This window comes from Thermobia domestica, chromosome 13 (genome assembly GCF_964235325.1).
Source record: "Thermobia domestica chromosome 13, izTheDome1.hap1.1, whole genome shotgun sequence".
Taxonomy (NCBI): domain Eukaryota; kingdom Metazoa; phylum Arthropoda; class Insecta; order Zygentoma; family Lepismatidae; genus Thermobia; species Thermobia domestica.
This window is the reverse complement of record NC_137466.1, coordinates 145,623,338-145,647,782: the sequence shown is the minus strand read 5'-3', so window position 1 is coordinate 145,647,782 and position 24,445 is coordinate 145,623,338. Positions and strand designations below refer to the sequence as shown.

The window sequence follows — 24,445 nt, the reverse complement described above, 5'->3', positions numbered from 1 at the left end:
AAATCCGGAATTCGGAAAAAATCCGACATTCGGAAAAAATCCGACATTCGGAAAAAATCCGGATTTCGGAAAAATTCCGGAATTCAGAAAAAATCCGGATTTCGGAAAAATTCCGACATTCGGAAAAAATCCGGAATTTTTCCGAAATCAGGAATTTTTCCGATTTTACTTTCCGGATTCCGGAAAGTAAAAATTCTGGAATTGGCCATCCCTACCCTAGTAGCAAGGTTGGTTGGCCCACCGTTGGGGATTGAGTGGGATTTGGTCAAAACAGTGGGTGATGGTCGGTACAAGCCTATAGTGGAGAAACGTACGTTGGCCCACCGTTGGTTAAATGTATGGTTGGCCAACCAACTATTCTCCCGACCTTCACGCAACTATACTCGAGTTGACTGTTTTCCCAACCAAGAAATACGTTACTTTAGCGTTGGCTAAATAACGGGGAATCGCTCTACGAAAAGCATTTTTTCCCACCACACGACCACTGATTTTTATCGTTGGGTAAAGGTCGCTAACTCCAACATACTTGATGTTGGTAGAGTGCGTCACTGTTCATGCGCAGTTCTTCACCGCCATATTAGAAGTGTTGTGGTCATTGGGTTGTCTCTCTACTTACAGAAGAAAGAGTGTGGTCAAACTTAAGTGCTTTTGTAAAAAGATTTAGACCTGATGCAAAAAACCAGCACTATTCATAAGTGAAGAAGACAAAACAAGACAAGACAAGAAAGGTAAGTAGGTTATATAATCGTTCTATATAAAATAATTTCCATACTTTTTTTTTTTTTTATGGAAACATGTGGGTGAACAAGTTATGATTGTGCATGGAGTGCTAATGTAGAATAACATTGAAATGATTAATATCCATTTTAAGAAGGCAAAATTAGTTTACGTGAGCTAGTTACACTCTTCACTGGGTTACAGTACAGCAGATGTCTGCATGGAAATTAGAGTTAATAAATATTTCTGGGTTCAGTTTGGCCGATTATCTTTGGCTACAATGCATTGTTCCTGCGCATGCACATTAGGTTAGGTTAATTCTGCTCTTCCACCCAAGTGTGACATAATGCTTTGATTTTGTATAAGTTTATGCATTAGTAACGATTCTCCAGTCACTTGAAAAAAGGGAAATAGTGCCAAAATGTACTGAAAACGGCATGCAATAAACTTTAAGACATATGCCCCTTGTACTTAGATTTTGAGTGAATTGCCAAAGTCCCAACCAATTTCAGAAACTTTGCCGAATATATTGAACAATTAGGCCTAGTTTTGGTTTTCAGAGGAACAGTGTGTATCAGTTAGGAGATTTTTGTTTTTTATGTACGTACTGGAATGGGCATTACTCGAGCACACAATTCTACCAAATTTTGACACGTTTCCTATATTTTCAAGTTATGTTAGGGCTTTGTATTCCTTTTAGCAGAGCATGCATTAAGTGAGGAGATCAGGGTTTGCCCAAGTGGGCCCTGCCCGATAAAACCCACCGGGTTTTTTCGGGTTGGACCCACTTGAAAAAAACCATCTGGGTTTTTGAGGTTTTTGTTAGTATTTTTATTGGTACAACTAAGGCGATCATATTGAAAGTGATTTTTATCAGATTTTGAACTTTCATTGGGCGAATCAGATGCTTTCACGTTAAGGTACTCAACAGCATTCAACATAAGACATTTATAAACTTTAGAATGCACTGAATGAATAAAAAGAAAAAACCTTCTCTTAGCTTGAGATAATTATAGAACAAATTAAAGTGCAGATTATGCTTATAGCCTGTTTGAAGTAAAATATGCAATTTTATATTTTAGAAGATACTTTCCGTGAATAGTGTGCTCGCCAAATGCGACACCGAGGGACGTTATCCCTCACAGAGTGCCGGTACTACCAGTAAATATGTACTGCATTAGTGAAAATACTAGTATTATTTTTGGCATTAGTGCCGTAACGCCGGACCAATTTGAAAACTGGAGAAAGCACCAAAATGCACTGCATTCGGTTATATTTTGTTGGATTACATCAAATTATGTTACTTTACGTTAGGGGCATAAAAACTACTACAGCACAAACACAAACCAACCTGTGCTAGGTGGCCATTAAAAAGCACGAATGCTGTCGAACCGAGTCAGGGCAGGGAGACCCAAGCGGAGCAAGGGGTTGCGTCCGAAGGGAGCAGGTGGGTATACGCGTAAGCGAGGGTAGTGACAACGTTCCCGTTCACTTGGAAGTCACTTATCAAAACTGAGGCTTGTAAACTTTTCCGATTTCAAGAAGAAAATCGTGCACAACAGTTTCCTGGGGTTTCGTTTCCTTAAATAAATAGTCCGCTAAATAGCCCTCGAAATGCTCTTCCTTCTTCCCCAACACCTTGCCTTTCGCGCTACAATATCATAACAAATGTACCTCTCCGCGAAATAGTCCTTCCGCCTCAACATACTGTGCCGCTTACAAAATCAAAAACAACGAACAAAAACAACTTTCTTCACTTTTACTAGTTTACTTACCCCACTTTCACTCATTCTTACTCGCAAACTTAAATAAATTCTTCAATTGACCGGGTAAATTTCCTAAAATTGGTCCGGTGCTACGGAACTTAACCCTTATTTATTATTATTATTTTATTTATTTTTGGTTACCTTTGATGGTAGCACAAGTATTCTTAAGTAAAATTTGGTTTTCCAACAACAGCTGTTTAGTCCAGTTATTTGTTGCTCCTCCTCAAATAAGCATTCTGTAGAATCAACAGCAGCAATAGCGTAAAAATTCTTGTCAAATTTAAGAAGCGTAATGCTCAGAGTTCCGAAAACCGTGTGACGCTTATTATTTCAAGTGCTGAATTCAAACTTCCATACTACTAGAAGTTTCGATGTACAGTAAAAAAAGCTTGGATTTTAGAAAGAAAAAAAAAGAAAGAAAACATCGCGAAAGAAATGCTCGGGAAATTCCCATAATTGAACACAAAGTATCGGAAGTGAACTTCACCGATAAAACTATTTATTTTATAAAACATGAGTTGTGTATTTGTTTTAAATTAATATTTTTGGCGAACGTCATTGAGGCTCCCGGGATGATTCTATCTACATTTATTCGTTCGTCTGCCTGTATCACACATACTACACGGTACTACTTTCAGTGTTTTAAGCTTAAATTTTCAGGGCACAATCAGGAGATTTTCTGTAAATTTCCTGTACAGACTTTGGCTGCATAGCAATGTAAAATTTCAAAATGGCGGCCATTTTGTTCAAAATAGCGGGTGTCCACACTACAAATCAAGAGACATTGAAATATTTCGAAAAAAAAAAACAATTAAACCGGAAAATACCCATATGGGCCCAGGTGGGTTGTGCTTTTTCAAAAAGATCCGGTTTCTTTCAAACTCTGGAGGAGCTCCATTACTACTTGCAGATTGACTTCAGGAGGGCTCAGCAGGGTTGGCTGGTTTAAACCATGATTGAAACCTTGGTTTAAACCAGCTGTTTTTTTTTCAAAAAAAAAAAAACTGGTTTAAACCAAAAAACAAAATGTTCGTAAAAGTGTAACTATTCGTAAAATTTTGATGAACACATATTTGTGGGCTATCACGTTTCACTCCCATATATTATTCGTACTATATTCAGACCTAAATTCCCCATTCTTTACTCAAAGAGATTATATTACAAAAGCAATTTTTTTTTATGTGACTTTATGGATGTTTCTTTTGTGATTTTTTTATAGTCTGTTATTATTGTTATGCAACCAAAAGAAAATTCTAAACATTGTTTCGTTTTAATAATGTTTACTATTGATAAAATACATCGAAGTACCGTACTTTTTCGGGGAATGGGGTCATACAAACCCCACTGGAGGCAATTATTGAAATAACAAGAATCTTTGGTAACTATTTTTGTATAAATTGGTCAGAGCTTAAGTGGACTCAATTCGTATCTTTATTCACTTTTCTTACTGATATGCAAAGTAAGTAGTTATATTTCTTTAACTTGGACTAATAAAAGTCGTAGTGAACTGACTTTGACCAAATTAGTTCTTCTGTACTCTGTAGTACTTTGAAATTGTCCATATGTAATTCTGTATAATGGTTCCATTTGTGAAATTGTTTATCTTTTTGTCCTGTCCTAATGACTCTTGATGATTATATTGACAAATATGTAAAGATTAGTCAACGTATTTTTACCAGGAGTCCTTCGTGAGTGAGTCGGCAGACGTATCGCGTTTGTGGCCAATTAGTCCCGGTTTCGAGTTCAAATAGAGGACAATTTCTCTTGGATGTAAGCCGAGAAGCAGTTTGGATTCCGCTTTAAGCTTATGTGACCCCTTCCAGCATAACCCGGTTGTTGCATACTAACACCAAGGCGAAAAAAGCTTATTTCTGTCCATATGTGATATAAATACATAGAGCAAATTATTTAAACAAAAAAAAAAAAAAACCTGGTATAAACCAAAAAGACCGGGTTTAAAGCAAAAAAACCTGTTTTTTTGGTTTTTCAATAAAAATCATGGTTTTTGCCAACCCTGGGGCTCAGTATAAATACAGTGTGGACGTATGGCACACAAACTACAATGCACAAAACACGAACTAACTTGTACTAGGTGGCCACTAAGAAACACGAATGCTGTCTGAGTCAGAGCAGGGAGGCACGAGCGAAAGCGAGGGGTGCGTCCGTACGGGGCAGGCGCGTCAGCGACGGAGGGTGTACGCATAAACGAGGATAGTGGAGACGCACACTTTCTCTCACTCAAAATTCATTTAAATATGCTGTGCACTGACAGTAATTTCTTACATTCACACTTCCATTCTTTCATAAAAGATGTTTCACATCGTATTTAGCTATAAATTTTCTTTTTGGTAAGACATTCTGCTCGAGTGGAACCGCGAAATATGTGCTAGGCCTGGTTGTTGGCTATTTATTGTGTTTTTAAGTAGCACTGTATCTGTACGTGGAAGGAACTATGAGCTCTAAGACACGTGTCCTTCGTACCTCTGCTGTCACATAAGGAAGTTAAGGCTAGACATACTTATTTGTATCCACATGTTACTATTTAAACCAAGAAAACCAGCGTATTAAACCATAAAAACTTTCAAGAAACAGGGTTTTAACCAACCCTGTTTTATTGGGTTATTAAATAGGATGATAATAATTAGCTACTTCATTAATTTGTAAAATATGTATTAGAAAAAGGTTTCGGGGCGCGGAAAGTGAAAATGCAGGAAACGGTTAAGGTAATTTTGTAGTTTAGGTTGTCAAGGCGGAGGGGGGGGGGGAGGTATTTAGAACAAATATACAGAAAAATTCCTCTGAAAACGAACGATTTAGGACTCACCTAAGCATTTTTTTTTTCAATAATTTGACGAGAATTCCTGACAAAAAATGTGAATGTAGTTTGTTCTCAAAATGTTCTTTATAAAAGAGTTTATCTGATCAGCCTTTATATATACACACCTCATTTCCAAGTTTCATCTCCTCTGTTAACCTGCTTCGAGAAAGCAAACGTGGTGCATCAATGTGTATTGTAACTCACTTATACGTGTAAACCATGCGTCCAAATATATGTATTTGTGGGCCTGTCTCGAAATATTAATATTATATTTATATTTTTATATTTAAGGTGTTTTATATTGTAATGTATTGTATTGTTGTATTTGTTTCTCTTCTTTCTTTATCCAATAGCATATTATAAGTATACACGTTGATTTCAGGATGTTTCATGTGGTGGAATTTGACGAAGAATCTGGGGGTGGCTTGGGGATTGTTCATTCGGAATGGCTAACTCCTCGAAAGACGGAGAGTTTCTGGCCACCTTGTAAAGAATCAAAAAGATTCAATAAACTTTTGGAAGATGGCGTAATTCCTGAGGACTCTTGGAAGCTGTATAAAATCAGAAAAGTTCATTACGTAACAGGTTAGTTAATTATCTTTCCTTTGAGCTATGGTAGCGACCCTGCATTTACAAAAGTATATTCCCCTCCACGCTTCCCAGGATAGCGGCTGGACAGGACGTTTGGGCGCTACCATTTCACCGCGGACATTAGGGCGCGAAATACATAGTAAAAATTACAATTTACGATATATAAAGTAAGCTAGGCACTGAAAACTAAGCGCGAATCAAGATATATATATATATATATATATATATATATATATATATATACATTTCCTGCACTTCTGTCTTTATCTCACCTCATTTATCTATCTATTTTCTATCTCTACTTTATTTATTAATCTAAATTAAATAGTTTAATGCGATTGTGACATTTGTTGCCTAACATCGTCATGGCTTGATTTTTCGCTTGTTCACGATTCTTAAAATTTGTTTTCTTTCGTATTACGTTGCCAAACTCTTCTCTTCTCTCCAAGTCCAATAAAAAACTACCAACAAAAGATTTCCGCGCACTCGAGTTGAGGAAAGTGGCCCCGCGTAGCGTAGTCGCTAACGCGCTCACCTTCGGTGCGAGCGGTCTCGGGTTCGATTTCCGGTGAGGGCACTCGATCGAGAAAGTGTAACACGCTCTTTCAGGCCAGCCAGTCTGAATGAGGTTTTCCTGGGTTTTCCTCATTCACACCAGCAAATGCCGGGGTACTACCCTAATTTATAGGTTCCAGGCCGCTTCTTTCCTTCCCTTTCCCCAGATAGTGTGCTCGCCGAGGGACGTCATCCCTCAAACGTCACGGGCTAAATGGCCTTAGATGCCTAGAGCCCAGAAATCTAAAACTTCTAAATCCTAATAGAGTTGAGGGAGAGATGTTAATACAGAGTGTCTAAGACATTGAGTTTAGGAACTGCAGTGTGCTGTATTACTGGTATCACTTTATATATATAATATATATATATATATATATATATATATATAAACATTCCAATATAAAAGTCAAAACTTAACATACTTTTTTCGTCTCATTGTAAGCATTTAATCTGGCGAAAGTGGCGAAAGGAAAAAAAAGAACGATTTCAAAGTAAAAAATAATAGTTAAGTGTACATATATTGATTATTTAGCCACTAAAGATGTGTTTTTGACATTCACTTATTGCATAACTGCAGAAGTAGGTTTAAAGGGTTTTTTTTTTTTTTTTTTTTTTTTAATAATGAAATAGTCTCACTACGTATGTAATGCAGTCAATCATATCTAGTCTGGTCTACTTACCTTTGGCTTGAAAATTTATCAAATAAAAAGTACACTTAACTTGGTTGAAACTTAAATTTACGAAATTTAATTGTTAATTAAGTTTTTAGAATTTTGAAATTTCAGTAATTCTAGTATGTAAAACAAAATCAAGTATAATTCAAGGACTTCCACGACAGTAAACATCTTGTGATATCTTGATTCGAACTTAGTATTCAGTGCCTAACATAATGACTTTTTAATTTAACTCGCGTCCAAACGTCTGTCGCCCAAATGGCTTCGCGTCCAAACATCCGGTGCCCAAACGGCGGAACCCAAACGTCACGTGCCGGATAGCGGAATATAATTACCACCTTGAAAAATGGCATTATTATTTTACCTACTGCTATTATTATTTGGTATGCAGTGCAGTAAATACAAAGATATTCCCCTCCGTCCGGACATGTTAGGATACTGACTTTTTTTCTTTAAGAAACATTAGCTGTCTGTGCCGTTTTAAAACGGTCGAATTAATGACACTACAATTCATATCCTATATTGCGAAAAGGAAATGTCCCGTTTGAAATAATCACGCAATGGGTTCGATTCCCGGCTGGAGCTCATGCGTTTCGGATTCCACGTTAACAAGTTGGTCCACGTCTCATAGCCTCGCTGCTGAACGGGACGTTAAACTCAAAATCAACGCAATGAATCTCTTGAAAATTATTAGCTTTATTCACTTACATTAAATATACTTGGTTTTCTTTCTCATTAGAAATTAAACATATCGTTCCAGCCTGACAGCTACTATTACATTATGTTACGCTCCTAAGTAAACACTTCCAAATTAACTAATTAGGAAAAGATTTTTTTTTTTTTTACTAATTTTCAATTTTATTTTATGTCGGAAGCTGCACTTCATTCACGTTAGCTTTGCATCAGAAGTTCTATCTATTGTAATAGACTTAGTGGAAGATCTTATTGACGAAATTTCCACGTCCTTTATCCATGTAATGTATCTCTTCAGGTGACCTATTGATTGCACGAAGAAAAGAAAGGGATGCTCAGTATACTTCGGATTTGTTAAGTGATGCAGAGGAAGTTAAAAGAAAGAGGAAAACTAGTCGTAATGCACAATATGTGGAAAGTGATGACACAAGTGAAGAAGATGATAGTCAACGAACCCAGAAAATAATTTATCCACGTATGAACTCTAGAGAATTGTTCAGGGAATCAGAGGCCCATTCAGTTTCGTCACCTTCAGAAAGTAACCAAAATGCAATTGGGAGAAATGCAGGAAAGTCTTCAAGTGCCATTGGAGGCGAGGATGGGGCGACCTTCAGCGCTGAAGAAACATCTTCATTAAGCCCAGAACAATCGAAAATCAACACGGTCGGTATGTACTTCCTTCTTTTAAAATGTAAATTTTTGGCGTTCAGACTTCAGGGACGTATTTCGGGTGTTCCTCCCCCCATCTGCACCCAAGGTTGAAAACCCTGTGCATTTTACATAACTTGAGTCGAAATTTATGCATCTCATTCCGTAAACTAGTTCTGAACCGGCCGATTTTACACACACACACACACACACACATATATATATATATATATATATATATATATATATATATATATATATATATATATATATATATATATATATATATATATATATATATATATATATATATATAGACGTTCCTGCCAGATTTCAATAACTTTCGTGAATACAGTGTATCATTTTGTTGAATGTTGATGTACTTTTTCCTCAAAGCATGAAAAGTATGAAAAAGTGTTTGGGATTGTAATCAGTTAAAGATTGGGAATCAATTCGAAATTTAATCCCAATTAGGAAATTTGCTATGAAAATTAATAGCTAATTAACATTTAACTCTAATTCCCAATGTTTTTCTCAGGTCTCAAGATGTATTATCCAAAGCGAAAGAAATTATTAAATTAAAGATAACACTGGTTAAAAGAAAAAGTTAGTATTTTCCACCCTGCTCCAGACTCCCGCGTGGTGCAGAGCATGTTTGCGGTCAGTAGATAAGCTGGACTGAACGGCTGAGAGGAGAAATTAGAATACCCAAACTGTAAGATCAGTATCATAATATCGGGTTTTGAAAGCAGGCATATAAATGAGTATATCCTAGAATTGTACATTCAAAAATATGTTGCAATGAATGCATTTGAGGCTGGCAGAAGTAAACTTCTTCACCCATTAGCTACTATATCTTTGAAAGCAGAAATGGTTGGTTGGTTTTATACTTTCTATGAAACTGAACTGGTGCAAATATTTATTAATAAATGAATAAAATTCTGAAAACAAAGTTCAGAAATTATTAATAGTACTATTTTTAACTCTTGTGTACTACCATGGGGTCTTTTGGAACCCTAGATTTGTTTCTCATGTTACAGCTGTTAAACAAGTGAGGTTACAATTCATCTTTTCTTGCAGACTATCTCGAGTGTATGCTAAAGATGCATACTAAATATTTAAGTTGTCTCTTTGATGGTTCTGCGTAAAGAACATAATTTAGGTGGGATTCTAGAAGACCCCATGTAATTCCTGTGTAAAAGTGTTCTTGATAGTACACAAGGGTTAACATTCTTAAACAAAAAATGCCGAAATTATGAGCATTCGAAATCGTAATGTTGCAAAAAAAAAAAAAAAGTTTAAAGTTATTTTCCTTCTATATTTCTTTTTTTTTTTTTTTTTCTATTTCTTAAAAGTTATTATATATGCAATACAGGTTATACTTCATTTTTCCCGCAGGTTTCACGGTTATTGCTAAGCATTTGGCGAACATTAAGGGACGTCTGGAACGTATAGAAGAAACCCAGTCACGCATACTGGAATACATCCACGGAAATTTACGTTCACCGGGAATTTCGCAACCACTGGTATTACCCGACGGTCTGACTCTACCCTGTGAAACTGTATCATTGGTTAAATCACTGGAAGAATGGGCACACAATGAAAATAATGCTACAAGTTTGGTAGGTTTTGAGCTCACTGTAGTATTTTAGACAGTAATTTCCGTATTTTTATATTATACGGGGTGATACTTCCCATTAGGTATCTTACATTTGTTCAATGACACGTGGCAACTTGAAACTGAATAAACAAAGTGGGTCATAATTTCCTTTGTAATTTCGAACATTGATAATGCAGCAACTATGATAGAAATAAACTTTTTCATACCAGCAATTGGCGTCTCTTCTAGTATGAATCTATATAACATGCCTCATAAATTGTTCATATATTAAGCCGCTACAGAGCAGTCAACGACCTTAACGTGTCATGTTGGGGCGTGTGTGGTAGAAACATTCGGCATCTGTTTCTATGAATGTCTCGGTTGTTGTAATATGAATATTCACAACCGCGGAAGCAATTATGAATAACTTCGTTCCAGTATACATAACCTAATGAAGCCTATAGGGCATATCTTATTTTATAGAGACTTGGATTTGCGTTCGTTGTATTTTGGGCACAAGTTCGGCTCCGCCATCCTAACAGGGACTTTCAGGATTTTCCAACCAGGAGAATTTTAAGACTATGCCTATAGAAAATGGTCATGCCTTAAACATTTTCCCGCATCTTAAGCTGTTATGTAACGTGTGTGTTGTATCTAGATTATAAACAAAATGTTATACACAATGCAATGGAAATATCCCTGAAGTAGCATCCCTGCTTCCTTTGTTTTTGTATCATAAGAAAATAATTATTTATTCAGTGTTGGCGAAATGATTAAAGAGAAATAAGTTTTTCATTGTATATTTGCTACACATTTTAAGGTTCTTTATGCTTCATTATGCTTTTAAAATTCTGTTCGTCATTATTTTCATGTTTGGAAATAATAGCATATTTTACTGTTTGCCTTATCCGGCTAGTTGTTACGGGATGTTTCATATTAAAAATGTTCTGTTTCCGTTCTTTCGTGTGCAAATTGTACTGCTCTGTGCACTGGTACAAATATATGCTATCTAAACATCTCTAAGTAGTGGTATTTAAGAACCTGGAAAAGTCAGGAAATTTGATTTTGCCAAACGAGCAGGAACCCTTTCATCTATTACTTCTAGTTTTCTTCGTTTCTATGCTAGGCAAGGAAAAAATTGATATTTTTAGTTCATTGTGTCCTGCTATTCGTTAGTAACAACTAGTGTATTGGTAATATGTATAATTATTTGGTCTAGGAATTAATTCGTGCGGTTGGTACGCACACATTGAAGCTGTAGTACAAACACAAAATACATAAATACCTTAAGAAAAATATTGTCCATCGCTAGCCACCACTTTCGCCCATCTGTCAGGCAATGTACGGATTCCGTGGCGAAAGAAGTCCTCATCCTTGGAAGCGATCCAGTCAGAGACCCATGTTTCGATATCTTCTGAAGAAGTAAACCGCTGTCCAATCAAATCGTTGTTCATGCAATCGAACAAGTAGTAGTCCGAAGGAGCAACGTCTGGTGAATACGGCGGGTGGGGTAAAACTTCCCATCCGACATTTTCTAAATAGGTTTTGACCGGTTTTGCGACAGGTGGGTGAGCGTTATCATGTTGAACAATAAGTTTGTCATGTCTGTTCTCCCATTCTGGTCGTGTTCTGGCCAGAGCTTGCTTCAAACGCATTAATTGTCGTCGATAACGTTCTCCATTCATAGTTTCACCCGGTTGCAGCAGCTCATAGTACACCACACCTTTCATATCCCACCATATGCACAGCATAACCTTTGCACAGTGAATATCTCGTTTTGGTTGTGATGGATCTGGTTCACCTGGTTTCACCCAGGCCTTCTTTCGTTTAGGGTTCTCGTAATGGATCCACTTCTCATCACCCGTAATAATTCGATGCAGAAACCCCTTTCTGCGCTGTCGTTGAAGCAGCAATTCGCAAATGGTTTTTCGTCTTTCAACGTCTCTGTCTTTCAATTCATGTGGAACCCAATGTGACATCTTTTGAATCATTCCCATGGCTTTCAAGCGTTTGGAGACTGTTGTTTGATCCACGCCTAATGCTGCTGCAAGTTGTTCCTGCGTTTGACACGAATCCTGCTCGAGCAATGCTGTCAATTCTTCGTCTTGAAATTTTTTTGGCTGTCCAGCTCGCTCTTGGTCTGCCAAGCCGAAATCACCACTTCTAAACCGTGCAAACCACTTCTGACACGTTCGCCCAGCTAGAGCATGGTCACCATACACTTCCACCAAAATACGGTGACTTTCAGTCGCACTTTTCTGCATGTTAAAGTAATGCAGCAGGACACCCCGCAAAAACACTTTATCAGGCACAAATCGCGCCATGTTCACTTAACTACAAACTGGTGTTGTTGACGCTTAAATCCACTGCCCTATACTACGAACGATACGCGATGACAGGGGTTTGCAACACATGTGTGGATACACGGAACTGTGGGACGCTCCGTTCATTGCGCCATCTCTTGTCCACCCGCACGAATTAATTCCTAGACCAAATATAACTGCTTTTATTATATTTGCTTACAGCAAATAGCTTTGAGTACCTTGGGTGGTAAAAGTGTTGAGAAGTTAGTGAGACGAATGTTAGAAAAAGTATTCAGTAACGACGCAGCAAAGAAATTCAACTGGACCGGTAGAAAGGGTAAAGAAGCACTAAGAACCCTGAGAATAATGCAAATACTGAAAGGTATGCTTTGATTGGAAACTCCTGTCTAATATGCACTTTGTTTGAGGACAAATTTTGGACAGTCACCACTCCTATCAAGTACATTGAGCAAAATGCCACCTTCCCCTCCTTCCTCCCGCGATCTGAGGTTCATATGTGCGTTATTGTTGTGACTGAATCTTGTGTAGGTTCCATTCGTGGATAACAGACCTATAGGATCTACTTACTATTCATTGATGCTCGTTTCCTCTGATAATATGCGCGAAACACAACTTGTACGCTTTACAAATTCAGGGGTGAAAACGCAAAGGGGCGTAACTTGAAAAAAAAATGCGTTTTTCTATTATGACTTCCACGTGTTCTATCAACTGTTAAAATGCAGTATCTCACTTCATTATAGTTCCGGCGATATAAAGATTTAAAAATCAAATTTCCTGTAGAACTTTAAATCGCTCTGCTGTAAACTTGGGAAAAATCAAGATACCCCACTTCGAAATGACGGCCTAAATTTCGTTATAGTTTCCTCGTTGGCTTTTGTCACTGCTTAGATTTTCTAATATTTGACCTGTCGGTATCTTGGACAAGGACCAAATGAATGCTCTTTCATTTATCTGGCTTATCACTCAGTTGTTGCTACTAGTACTTACCAAGACAGTTTCTGTGCGGTCATGCAATGAGATTGCCTAGCTAGATTACATGCAAAATAACGTAACCTTACACAGCTGCTTTCTAGCTTTTATAGTAAAACTTAATGAATCAAATTTGCTGCCAGGTGACATAAAATTTGTCTTCTACGCCATATTAGGACCAACTGGTCCCAAGTTAATTATTATATAACCGTTTATTACAAGTGTCGACAAAACGCACGGTGACTACCTTCAACATGATGGTCATAAGGCGTTCGGTCCTCATGTTATTATTACTACATCGTAAGGTATTGCCCGATTTCTCCAGCAATGTTGAAAATATGACATGTCCAGACTTTTGCCTCGGCCTGCATACATGTAGAATTTTTACAATTAACAATTTGAAAAAAAAATAGTTAATTTTACTGTTATTACTATTAATATTTAGCTTTATAAGAATTTTTCTTTCCCCCAATACAGTGAATTTTGAATTTTATTTTTTTTTATTTTTATTTATTTATTTAATTAATTTTATTTAAATGTCAAAAAATTTGAAATAAGTTTTAAACGATGTCCAAAATTTACATATCGTGAACTGTTGCTTCCAAATAGAAGTGAGATTACCAAATGTGAGTGTTTTAATAAGTATAGTAGATTTGTTTAACAGACTCATTACCTTATCGGCATCATCCTTGTTCTCCATGCTGCAATAGATTATTGACAGTAAGTTGCATTATACTTCGACTATGTCTTCTCTCTTCACTTTCTTTCTTTTCAAGTCTGTTCTAAAGATAAATGTTCTGTATTCAAGTTATTCGTTGCATGTCAGAAAAAGAACTCTGAATAACGCTCGTTAGTGTGAAAGCCCATCACATTTATTACACTTCTATATCAATTTTTTTCAGCCAAAATGCTTCAAAGGGAACTTTTAAGCATAGAGCGAAGTTCAACATTAGTCCCCATCATTCGACTACACAGTATTTTAATTCGCTATACTGGTTCGATCCCAGCTCGCGCTGTGTGAACTTTGTGGTGGACAAACACCGAACTCGTGGGTTTTCTCGGGATTATCCCGTTTTCTCCCACTTTTTCATTCCACCATTTTATTCATCTCTCATCATCATCATTTTTGCCTAACCATCATATCCGTGGGACGTAAAACTGAAAGATCTCATTTTCATTTAATTCGCTATACGTTACAGGGAATAGCCAATTTTCTCTCGAAAATAAATTACAGGTTTCTCAGATCCAATTTTGGTCCATTAATTTTAAATTACTCGGATGTTCCGTATAGCAACAGTTAACTTGGATTCACGGTACCATCTCGACATTTAGTCCATGGTTGGGAAGATCATTATTGAAGTAAGATTTTTTCCAAACTCTGTAAACAACTAATACTGCACTCACTGACATAGAACACTGTATCATTTTGTTATGCATAGATGAAGAATTTTTTACTTTTTTTGGATTCGAATGAAACTGCAGACTAACCATTAAATCACATTTATTTGTTTATTGATTGAAGAGAACCTTACAAAATTAAAATATTGAGGAGGAATTTATTGAAGTAAGATTTTTTTTTAGCAGTCCTTCTAAAAACCAACTAACACTAACTCAGTGATATAAAACTCTCTCTCTCTCTCTCTCTCTCTCTCTGGTTCCCCCGTAGACGTCGTTACGGTTACAGCGCTCGCCTTCAGTGCGCGTGGTCGCAGGTTCAAATTCACCTGGGAACCTAATGCCTCGGATAGCAACTCGAGTAGTGGTTCAGATCCCACCTTAAAGTTTAGGTTCTGTCTCTATATAGCCTCGCTGCTGAAAAGGGACGCGAAACTCCCACCAAACAGACAAAAACATTATGTCTTACGTTATTCATGGATGAAATCTTCCATCCATAAATAGCAAGAGAGAATGTGTTTATGTCAGTGACTGTAGTGTTGATTGATGTTTGTAGGGACTGGAAAAATCTTACATCATTAATATCCTCCACAACCATGGAGCAAACGTCGAGATGGTACAATGAATACAGGCTAGTTGGTATAGGAAATATCCGAGTGATTGCAAGCGTATGGACCGAAATCGGATCTGGTAACAAGGATCGGAACATTAACACGTCATTTGTGTTTGCGACCATTTAGTACTGTTTATAGGAGAATGGCAGCAAAACTTTTACTTCCTACGTCGAAGGTCAGGATACCAATGTCGGTAATCATCCTGACTGAGTTTTTCGGCGGGTTTTCTCAGTCCCAAAGAGGCAAGTGATATTGCATCTGAATGGCAAGGGACGTCAGATCTCAGGTGTGACGACCTTCGACCGTAATGTTCACTTGGCTACAAAATACTAAAATTAAATTCTCTTCAGAATATTCCGAGTAATTTAACAGTGAACGATTGTACTTTTTAATTCATAAGTGTTCTATACATTGCGTTATACATGTTAATTACATTGAAACTTTGTAATCATTCCAGATGGCGTTCGGCGGGTAATACCATCAGCAACCGATGATCAAATAGAAATGCACGTAAGGAATTGGTTTAAATACTCCATCGACAGAGACGGTGGGCGGGAACGAAGACGACCATCCTCTGCGAGTGGGGAATCTTAAGAAACAACTAATACATTTTTAAAAAAGACAGAAAAAGAAGCATTTTTTCGGTAAGTTATTTCGATGTAAAGTAATTGTATTTAAGATGGATAGATTTAAGTTAATATTATTTAAGTCATAATTTTAGTGCGTTTAACATTAACCTGCCGCTAATTTCACCGTTTTTCTGTAATGTCTTCACAATAGATAAATGAATCGAAAATTTCTTTGTAGGAAGGCCTAACAATATTGTCTGAAAATATTCGAACACTATATTATCCTTTGCACTATAGAATGCGCTTCAAACTTCAGTCTTGATTATTTTCTCACGTGCAGAACTCAGAAAGGACGTTACTTTCACCTTTTTGCTTTTTTGTTTTCCGTGTCTAATTTTAACCCTAGAAATGCTGCAATAGAAATTACAGAACGCTGATCAAACAAAAATTCGTTTTTATGCGCGTCTGTTTGTTTCCAGAAGATCCGACCCACTATCCCCGAAATTCGTGTATTTTGTATAACTTTAGGCGAAATTTATGTATTTTGTGTGTCTTTTGTGCCGTAAGCTAATCGTAGCCGTTCGATTTTGTAAAATACGTCTTTGCCAGTTATCATAATCTTTTGTGGAAAAAAAAGTGTAAAGTTACGTTGGTGTAACTTTAATTCTTAAGAAACATTGTTACGGATTCAGGATTTATTAAAGATTGAGTGTTCATTAAAAGTTTTCATCCTGAACCACGGTTTAAACCATTTTTCTTTTTTCAGTTGGTTTAAACAAAAACAGCAACTAAAATAAAATAAAGTAAAAAAAAATTAAAAGCCGAAGTGCCACAAATTGTATGAATTTGGTGACGGTTTTTCCACATATATCAATTAATCTCCGTTAATTCTACTCAAGGTTCCACCAGCGAGACAACTCCCCTCCCCTCCCCCAATGAAAACATAAAAATACCAGTTTTAAAACCCAGAATTTTCTGTTTTTTACATTATATGATTTTCTGAACTTTCTGAAATGATGAAACTTCAAAGAAAAGGATAATATAAACTTTCGCATTTTAGTGTTAGTAATCGGAATAAAATTGTTTTCTTCATAGTTCATAGACCTGGTCTGTCTTTTGACACGTGTTTTTGTGAAACGGCACTTTTCCGCAGCATAAGGTACAAACTGTGATGTTTTTATTTGATGTACTTGATTAAAATTGTCGTGCTTTCACACAAAACATCAGTATTTTCTCAGGGAAACCACTTGAGGAAGATATTTTTACATTTTCGAAATCCCGAGGGAGGAGTTAGGAAGAAGGTATACTACCAATTAGGAGATGACTTTTTTCTCAGCCATATCACGCCCTATACATGCCTAAATATTTGTTATTATTCCTAAGAATGTGATGTACTAAATTCCTTCGGACATAAAATGTTTTAATTTAGATGTGACCTAAATTGTCATAAATTATACAGGGTAAATATGACGCCAAAAAATGTTACTTTCAAACGTAGTTTTTAACATTTTTTATGTTTCTAAGACATTTGTAGATTTTATAGACACACGAAGTAATTTATCAGTCTTGCTTGAAGATAAAGCAGATTGGAACATTTTTTGCCGCTAAAAGGAAAAGAACTCCAATTGTGAAAATAAATCACATCTGTCCAAGTTCTTTTTAATTACCTAATTTTTTCAAATCATGATTGTATATTTTGTTGGGATCATAATAATGTAGAAGTAATGTTAAGTAAATGAAGGTAATTTGTTGCTGTTCAATGCTTTTTCACACTGTAATAGACTGTGAACTTTTTTAAAAGAATATATGATGACATTTAAATACCAATGCCTAATGAAGAAGATCGAGGGCAAGCTCTAGAAGTTAAAAGTAACTTGAAAGCCCCAAAGAATGTAGATATAGGATTCGGGCAGAAAAAAATTGCATTGGGAAGCTTAAAGATGTCAAGGAAGTAAACAAGTGCAGTTTCTTCACTGATTGTCGAAAATTTTTGATAGGCACTACTGAAAGAAATACTCGAAAAATATCCTCTTACTCGTGCTATTTCATGCTTTGATCCTGAGGTATTCTTGTATAAACCTAAAATTGCCCGGATAAGGATGACGAAGTGCTTGGTAATACTCCATCAGTTGTTTCGTCTCGATGATGTTAAAACAGGTAGTTCAGAAAGTGTTCGAATCTTTTTTTTTTTTCAACCGTCTAAAAGCGTCTGATTTTAATTCAAATCTTGATGAATTTTATAAATCAGTTCTAAGTGGGAAAAGTGAATTCTAACACTTGTGGAGTCTTGTGAAAATGACATTGATTATTTCACATAGCAATTCAAGTGTAGAGTCTGGTATTTCTATTAAGAAAAGTTTATTGGTAGACAACTTGTAAGTGGCTTCTTCATTAGCCCAACGACAACTAGTAGATTGGCCTACGCACGTGGAACTTCAGAACTCTTAACTTCTGTGAAATGTGCGAGAAGAAGACAATTCGGCTTTGGAAGAAACGGGAAAAGAAAGAGAAAATTATCACTTAACTCTGTATGTGCTTATTCCGTAAAAAAAAATACGAAAATTTGATTTAGGTGCCGTTAAAAAATTTTGTAGCTCCTGATCCAAAAACTAATTATCGGCCAAGATCGCAATCTTTTGATGAAATTTTTTTTGGGGGGCGGGGGTCATTCCTAAAATTCTCGTTATCTTTTAATATGTTGTATAATATGTATAACAATAAATTTGTTTTGTTGTGATACCAAGTAGGATCTATTGCAATAACTGAAAAAAAAAAATCGGTAGGAATTGGTATGGGCAGCTGTAATGTTCGCTCGTCATAACTTTCATTATGTTAAACTTTCAAATATTTTTGCGTTTGAGGGTGGAAAATTCACAATTTGCATTCTCACAGTTGCATATACATTTACACATTATTTTGAAAAGTTTCTCATTGTTTTATTTTTCATTTTATTGAATTCAAAGAAATATTGAGAAATTCGATTAAAGTATCTTTTTTTTTCTGGTTTGTTTACTAAACTTTTAGGAGCGCTTATTTTTTTCGAAATTTATAGAATCAATTTGTTGCCATTTTTTTAAGAATTCTTAAGTTACAGCTGCTCGTTGTGGAGAAGGATGGCTAATCTTTTAGTGTTTTATATAAAGAAATTTAACGTTAGTGTATAATATTATTTGAAAATGTCTTATAAAGTCTCTTCACTAGCTCAAATGGCAATTCCTTGGATAACTTACACTGGTCTACTATTATTAGCATTTTGTATGGCTCTGTGTCTACTGTATAGTGTTACAAACGGAAAGTTGCTGATCTTTGGCAGCACACAGGTTGAGAATCACTGCCCCAAGTCTTTATATAGCTTTTACGGGCATTGATCATCAGTACACCATTATGTTATTAAATGTCGCTGGTCAGGGAAAATGGGTGATCTTGCACCTGGAAATCAGGGAAAATGATAAAAGTAATTTTGTAAGAACCCTGTGTTGAGTAAAATTCTTATTTTAAAATTCAACCATTCATTACTTTTATAAACGTCATTTCTAGCGTATTGATTATAATACAATGTCACTAAAATGACGTTACATACTTGTTAATATTGTTGATAAATAATAACGCAGGCATGATTATGACGGGAATTTCCTGGTCTAAAAAATACACTAATAGAACCGCACAACTCTATACGCAAAGTACTATTTCGATTTCCGAATATACTTCGTATAGGAGTTGTAGATCTTGTCCTTTATAACCCCATTGCTGGAAATACGTGAAGGCCAAGTTAATTTATTTCTGTCCATACGTATTTTTTTAATCAATCACAGAAACAGGTTGACTTTTTATTTTTTGTAAGAAAACGTTTTTTGCCAACCCTGGTTCGCAACACTTATTACAAGAGAAAAATGTTATTTAAAAAAGATTGAAATAAAGGAACTGCCAAATGAAGTTTTAAAAATATTTTTTCCACTTCATTATTTATTTCGATAGGTTTTAAGGTGTTAAGTGTATATGGCACAAGTCGGAAGGACAAAGGGCTCTGGTAGGGTCTGTTTTGAAAGTTTTATTCCAGTATTCATCTGAGGTGTACATGAAAATTTCTACCCAGTATTGACATTCGCGAAGCACAGAATTTGCAAATGCTAAACCAGTGGTAGAATGGACCTTTATTTATTTACTTTAGAAAATCGCGAACTGCAAATGTATTTAAATTATATTTTATAAATTAAGTTCGGCTGTTTTCACTTTGTACATATGAAATATATATATTACGTTGCATTGGAGGGGATTGTTTGTACTAATAAGCTACTTAACTTATATTTGCAGTTCTGGTTGAGATGAGAGGCCAGCTACTGAACCTACACCCAATTCTTAGATTTTAAAAGGACAGGTAAATAGTTGAAAAATGGAGGAAACAGTGGAAAAAGAAAACTTTGGAGATTCTGCGAGATCTAAGCGCCGCAAGATTCAAAAGGAGTATGAAGAAATTGTTAATGAATACAAATTTCTCTCTGCAGAAGTAATAGGACAAGAAATAAAGAAAACTAATAAACTAGATTCAGATAACAATGCGAATGAAACTTTGTGCAGAAATGATGATCAAGTTCCACGTGTTAGTGACCTCGACATTTCAGAGGTATCCAGTGAATATGATAATTCTAGTGATTTTGGAATGTGGAGTGATAGTTCACATGGTGAAGTTCCTGATTCTTTGGAAGTGAAGTTGGTGCAGTGGGCAAAGGAACATAACATAGCTAATACAGCCACTACCGATCTGTTACATATTTTAAACAAATATTTCCCTCAACTTCCTTTAGACGCACGAACTCTATTACATACACCGTCTTGCTCCAATGTAGATACACGTGCAGGGGGTCTATTTAAATACTTTGGCGTAGAACATAATATTGTGAAGAAAATGTCATCAGGTTTGGTTCCTTGTGTTTATCCATTTGTAAATTCCAAGTTGTTGGTAGAAAATGAGGGATCATGTTTGGTAACTATTACAATTAATGTGGATGGTTTACCTTTACATTCGAATTCAACCAAATGTTTTTGGCCTTTAATGGGAATTGTGGATCAGGCAGTAGATAAAACACCATTCTTAATCGCGATTTACTATGGTGAATCTAAACCATCAAACTGCAATGAGTTCTTTGAACCGTTTGTAAAAGAATGTAAAGAACTTGAATCACGTGGCGTAGTGTATATGGAAAAACAGTATATATTCCGTGTCAGTGCAGTTATAGCTGACGCTCCAGCAAGAGCTTTCTTGAAGTGTATTGCTCCACATAATTCTATTTATGGTTGTGAAAAGTGTACTCAGGAAGGGGTATATTCTGGTAGAACTATATGGTTGTATGAGAAAAATGCCAATTTAAAGGATGACATTTCGTTCAAACAATTAAAATATGAAGAGCATCAACGTTCCGAAACTGTGTTAATAGGTTTGCAACTAGGTCTTGTAAGTCAAGTGCCCTTAGATTATATGCACTTAGTTTGCTTAGGTGTGGTAAAGCGCCTTGTACAAACGTGGGTCGATAAGGGACCTGCAAGATGCAAGCTTGGTTGGCGTAGTATAGTGATTGTTTCTGAAAGACTTGAAGTTATTTCAAAAAATTGCGTACCTGTTGAGTTTGCCCGTAAACCAAGAGCGCTTAAAATGTATAAATACTGGAAAGCCAGTGAATATCGTGCTTTCCTTCTTTATTTCGGGCCGGTAGTTTTGTATAAAATTCTACCTCAGCAACTATACAAACATTTCTTAGTATTGCACGCAGCCATTTATATATTAGTAAGTGATTTGTGGAAAAATGCAACGTGGAGAACATACGCAAATGACCTTCTGCACAGCTTCGTGCAGCATATCACAGACCTGTATTTCAAAGAGTTACTTACATATAACTTTCACAATTTGTTACATCTAGAGAAGGATGTTGTTAACTATGGTAACTTAGATAACTTCTCGGCATTTCCTTTCGAAAACCATATGAGAATAATTAAAAGAATGGTTCGAAGCACCAACAACTGTATACAGCAGGTGGCAAAGAGAGTTGAAGAAATAGACTACACTGATGTTTGCAAGAAAGAAAAGGTCAAAGTTCAATTGGATAGGTGTAAAGGTGTCATTTATATGTCCAAAATGTTGAATTGTTCCTTCTTGATTGGGGCAAATGAATGTGATGGTTGCTTTCTCAGCCAATCAGGTGACGTCATACTTGTCCGTCAAATAAAAAAGCTCCCTTGTAATGAATACGAATTGCAGTGTGCAGTTTTTCAAAGCAAAACCAATTTGTACAATGTACCGTTCGAAAGTAAAGCATTAGATATATATATAGTTCGCAATATATCTGAAAACAAGAGATATATTTCTTTAGATCTAAAGAAGAAATGTGTGCTTTTACCATATTTTGATGACCAATTTTCTTACGTGTCTATTCCATATGCTAACATGTGTTTATTTCATTAATAACAGATCGCAGGGTGTCAACTTGAAATCAGATAATTAATATGGGAAATTTAGGCTTCATATTTCGGCCTGGAAAACTAAGATATTTTTAATGTAAACAAATAAGCTTGTACTCACCGCTGTATGTGAAGAATCCACAAATAATGTTCTGAATTATTTGTTACTTCATCCTCAACATGTCAGAAAGGACTTTAACTGATTCTTTTAACCCGTTTTACGAATGTAAGCAAACTGAGGATAAAGTAGCGGGTACTTCGAAAATTTTACTTGTGTGTTCTTCACATACTGCGGTGAGTACAGTCTTTTTGAGTTGTTTACATTACCACTTGCCGAATTAAGTTTTTCAAGTAGACATTATTATTAATTTTAAAAAGTGAAAAGTGTGTGACAGGACTCTAGATCAAATCCAGGTCCTTAGGTTTATCGCGCCTGTGTGCTAACCAACTTCGCCACCCAGTCGATCCATTTTCCAGTCACACAATTACACTTTTGAGTACGGTGTTCTTTTTTTTCAGACTATATGGAGAGTCAGGATACCACAACTTTCTGTTGTGATTGGACTTCCCAGCAGACACTGGGGCAGTCCAAACTCAACAAAGTTGTAGTACACTCCATGTGGTTTGAAAGAAAGACAACACCGTCCTCAATAGTTGAAATTGTGTGGTTGGGAGTTAGATCGACTGGGTGACGCAGTGAGTTAGCACATAAGCATGATGAGCCTAGGGCTCAGGTTCGATTATTGGTCCAATCACACATTTTCTACTTCAAAATTATAATGTCTGCACTTGCGGAGGCTTGGTGTAAAAATCGGAAGTCGCCCTAATTTCTTTATTGAGATATTTTTATTTTCTATAGTCCTTACTTTTCGAGTGTTGACTTTGTGATGAAGTATACTTTTAAGAGGGCTAGTCACAGCGAAATTAAAATACCGCTAATTTTACAGTAATTATGTGATATCTTCAAATAGATAAAAGAATCGAAATGTGGAACAAGAGCGCCCTAGACAATATTATTTTGCATGAGATACCGTTATCACGAATCACCTAGTAGCTTTGCGTTTGCAGCCATTTGTAAACGCAAAAATAAGTGCCGATTCTCTAAATGGCTGGAAATCGAAAGCAGATAAGTGAGTCGTGATAACGGTATCTCATGTAAAATAATATTGTCTAGCGAGCTCTTGTTCCACTTTTCGATTACTTTTATATGTTTGAAGATATCATAATTACTGAAAAATCAGCGATATTTTGATTTCGCCGTGACGGGGTCTCTTAATTTTAGAAAGAAAGCAACGTTTATTGAACTTTAAGCTGTACGTTACGGGGGGAAGTGAAACAGTAGGTATGTTTTATCCAAATCATCCTCCTGTGTCTTATAAAATCGAATCGTACGTTTAATGACTCTTTCAATTTTCATTCGCACTGTTAGGTCTACTTGTCTTTTCCTATGATGTAGTGTTTTTTTTTTATTTATTTGCTTTCTTGGATTGATAAGGTAAAAAGGCATTTACTTGTTTTATCTGATCAGAATATTAAGTTGTGTATGTTAAGAAATTACGAAATATATAGGTTTAGTAGCCGGTTACACTCTCAACGTTTTTCTTGTAATGTTACAACATATGTATGGGTGCATGCATTTAGAAAAAGTAGACACTCAGACGTATATATATATATATATATATATATATATATATATATATATATATATATATATATATATATATATATATAATCGCATTCAAAAAAGTTTATTTTATACGTATATGAGGCGATGGTGCTGTAAAATTTCTTCATATGTAGTAGAAGTAATAACAGATCTACGCTTTCTGAGTATAATTGTAACATTAACAAAATAAGAATTTCCATTATGTAAAACTGTTTACTGTATAGTGCTTCAAAATATGCCATTTTCATGCACAGATTTACTTCTTAATCATTAACCACCGGCCGGTCCCCTTTCATGTGCTCGTACACATATGTGAAATAATGCTGGGATTTCAACATGGATCCAGATTTAATATGCATATCTCATTGTTATTTACAATGAACAGTTACCAAAATT

The 24,445-nt window shown here is 35.9% G+C and overlaps 2 protein-coding genes across 3 annotated transcripts in view; one reads left to right on the top strand and one right to left on the bottom strand.

Annotated features, from left to right (window-relative positions):
- Window positions 1-24,445, bottom strand: part of LOC145668617 (EF-hand domain-containing protein D2 homolog) — a 153,726-nt gene that overhangs the window by 70,617 nt on the left and 58,664 nt on the right. The window lies entirely within an intron of this gene.
- Window positions 610-24,070, top strand: LOC145668615 (uncharacterized). Of its 2 annotated transcripts, XM_081736653.1 has the most exons (7): window positions 610-728; window positions 5,684-5,886; window positions 8,113-8,481; window positions 9,861-10,084; window positions 12,588-12,747; window positions 15,822-16,008; window positions 20,245-20,381. In XM_081736653.1, exons 2-6 carry the CDS (start codon window positions 5,685-5,687, stop codon window positions 15,956-15,958), a joined length of 1,092 nt encoding a protein of 363 aa, XP_081592779.1. In that variant the 5' UTR covers window positions 610-728; window position 5,684; the 3' UTR covers window positions 15,959-16,008; window positions 20,245-20,381. The 2 variants fall into 2 exon arrangements, with proteins under 2 accessions (XP_081592779.1, XP_081592778.1); XM_081736652.1 differs by lacking the exons at window positions 610-728; window positions 5,684-5,886; window positions 8,113-8,481; window positions 9,861-10,084; window positions 12,588-12,747 and having other exon boundaries at window positions 15,870-16,008; window positions 20,245-24,070.

Bases quoted from the DNA above. Each gene is read 5' to 3' on its own strand.
- LOC145668615 (XM_081736652.1), top strand. From the start codon at position 20,324: ATGGAGGAAACAGTGGAAAAAGAAAACTTTGGAGATTCTGCGAGATCT.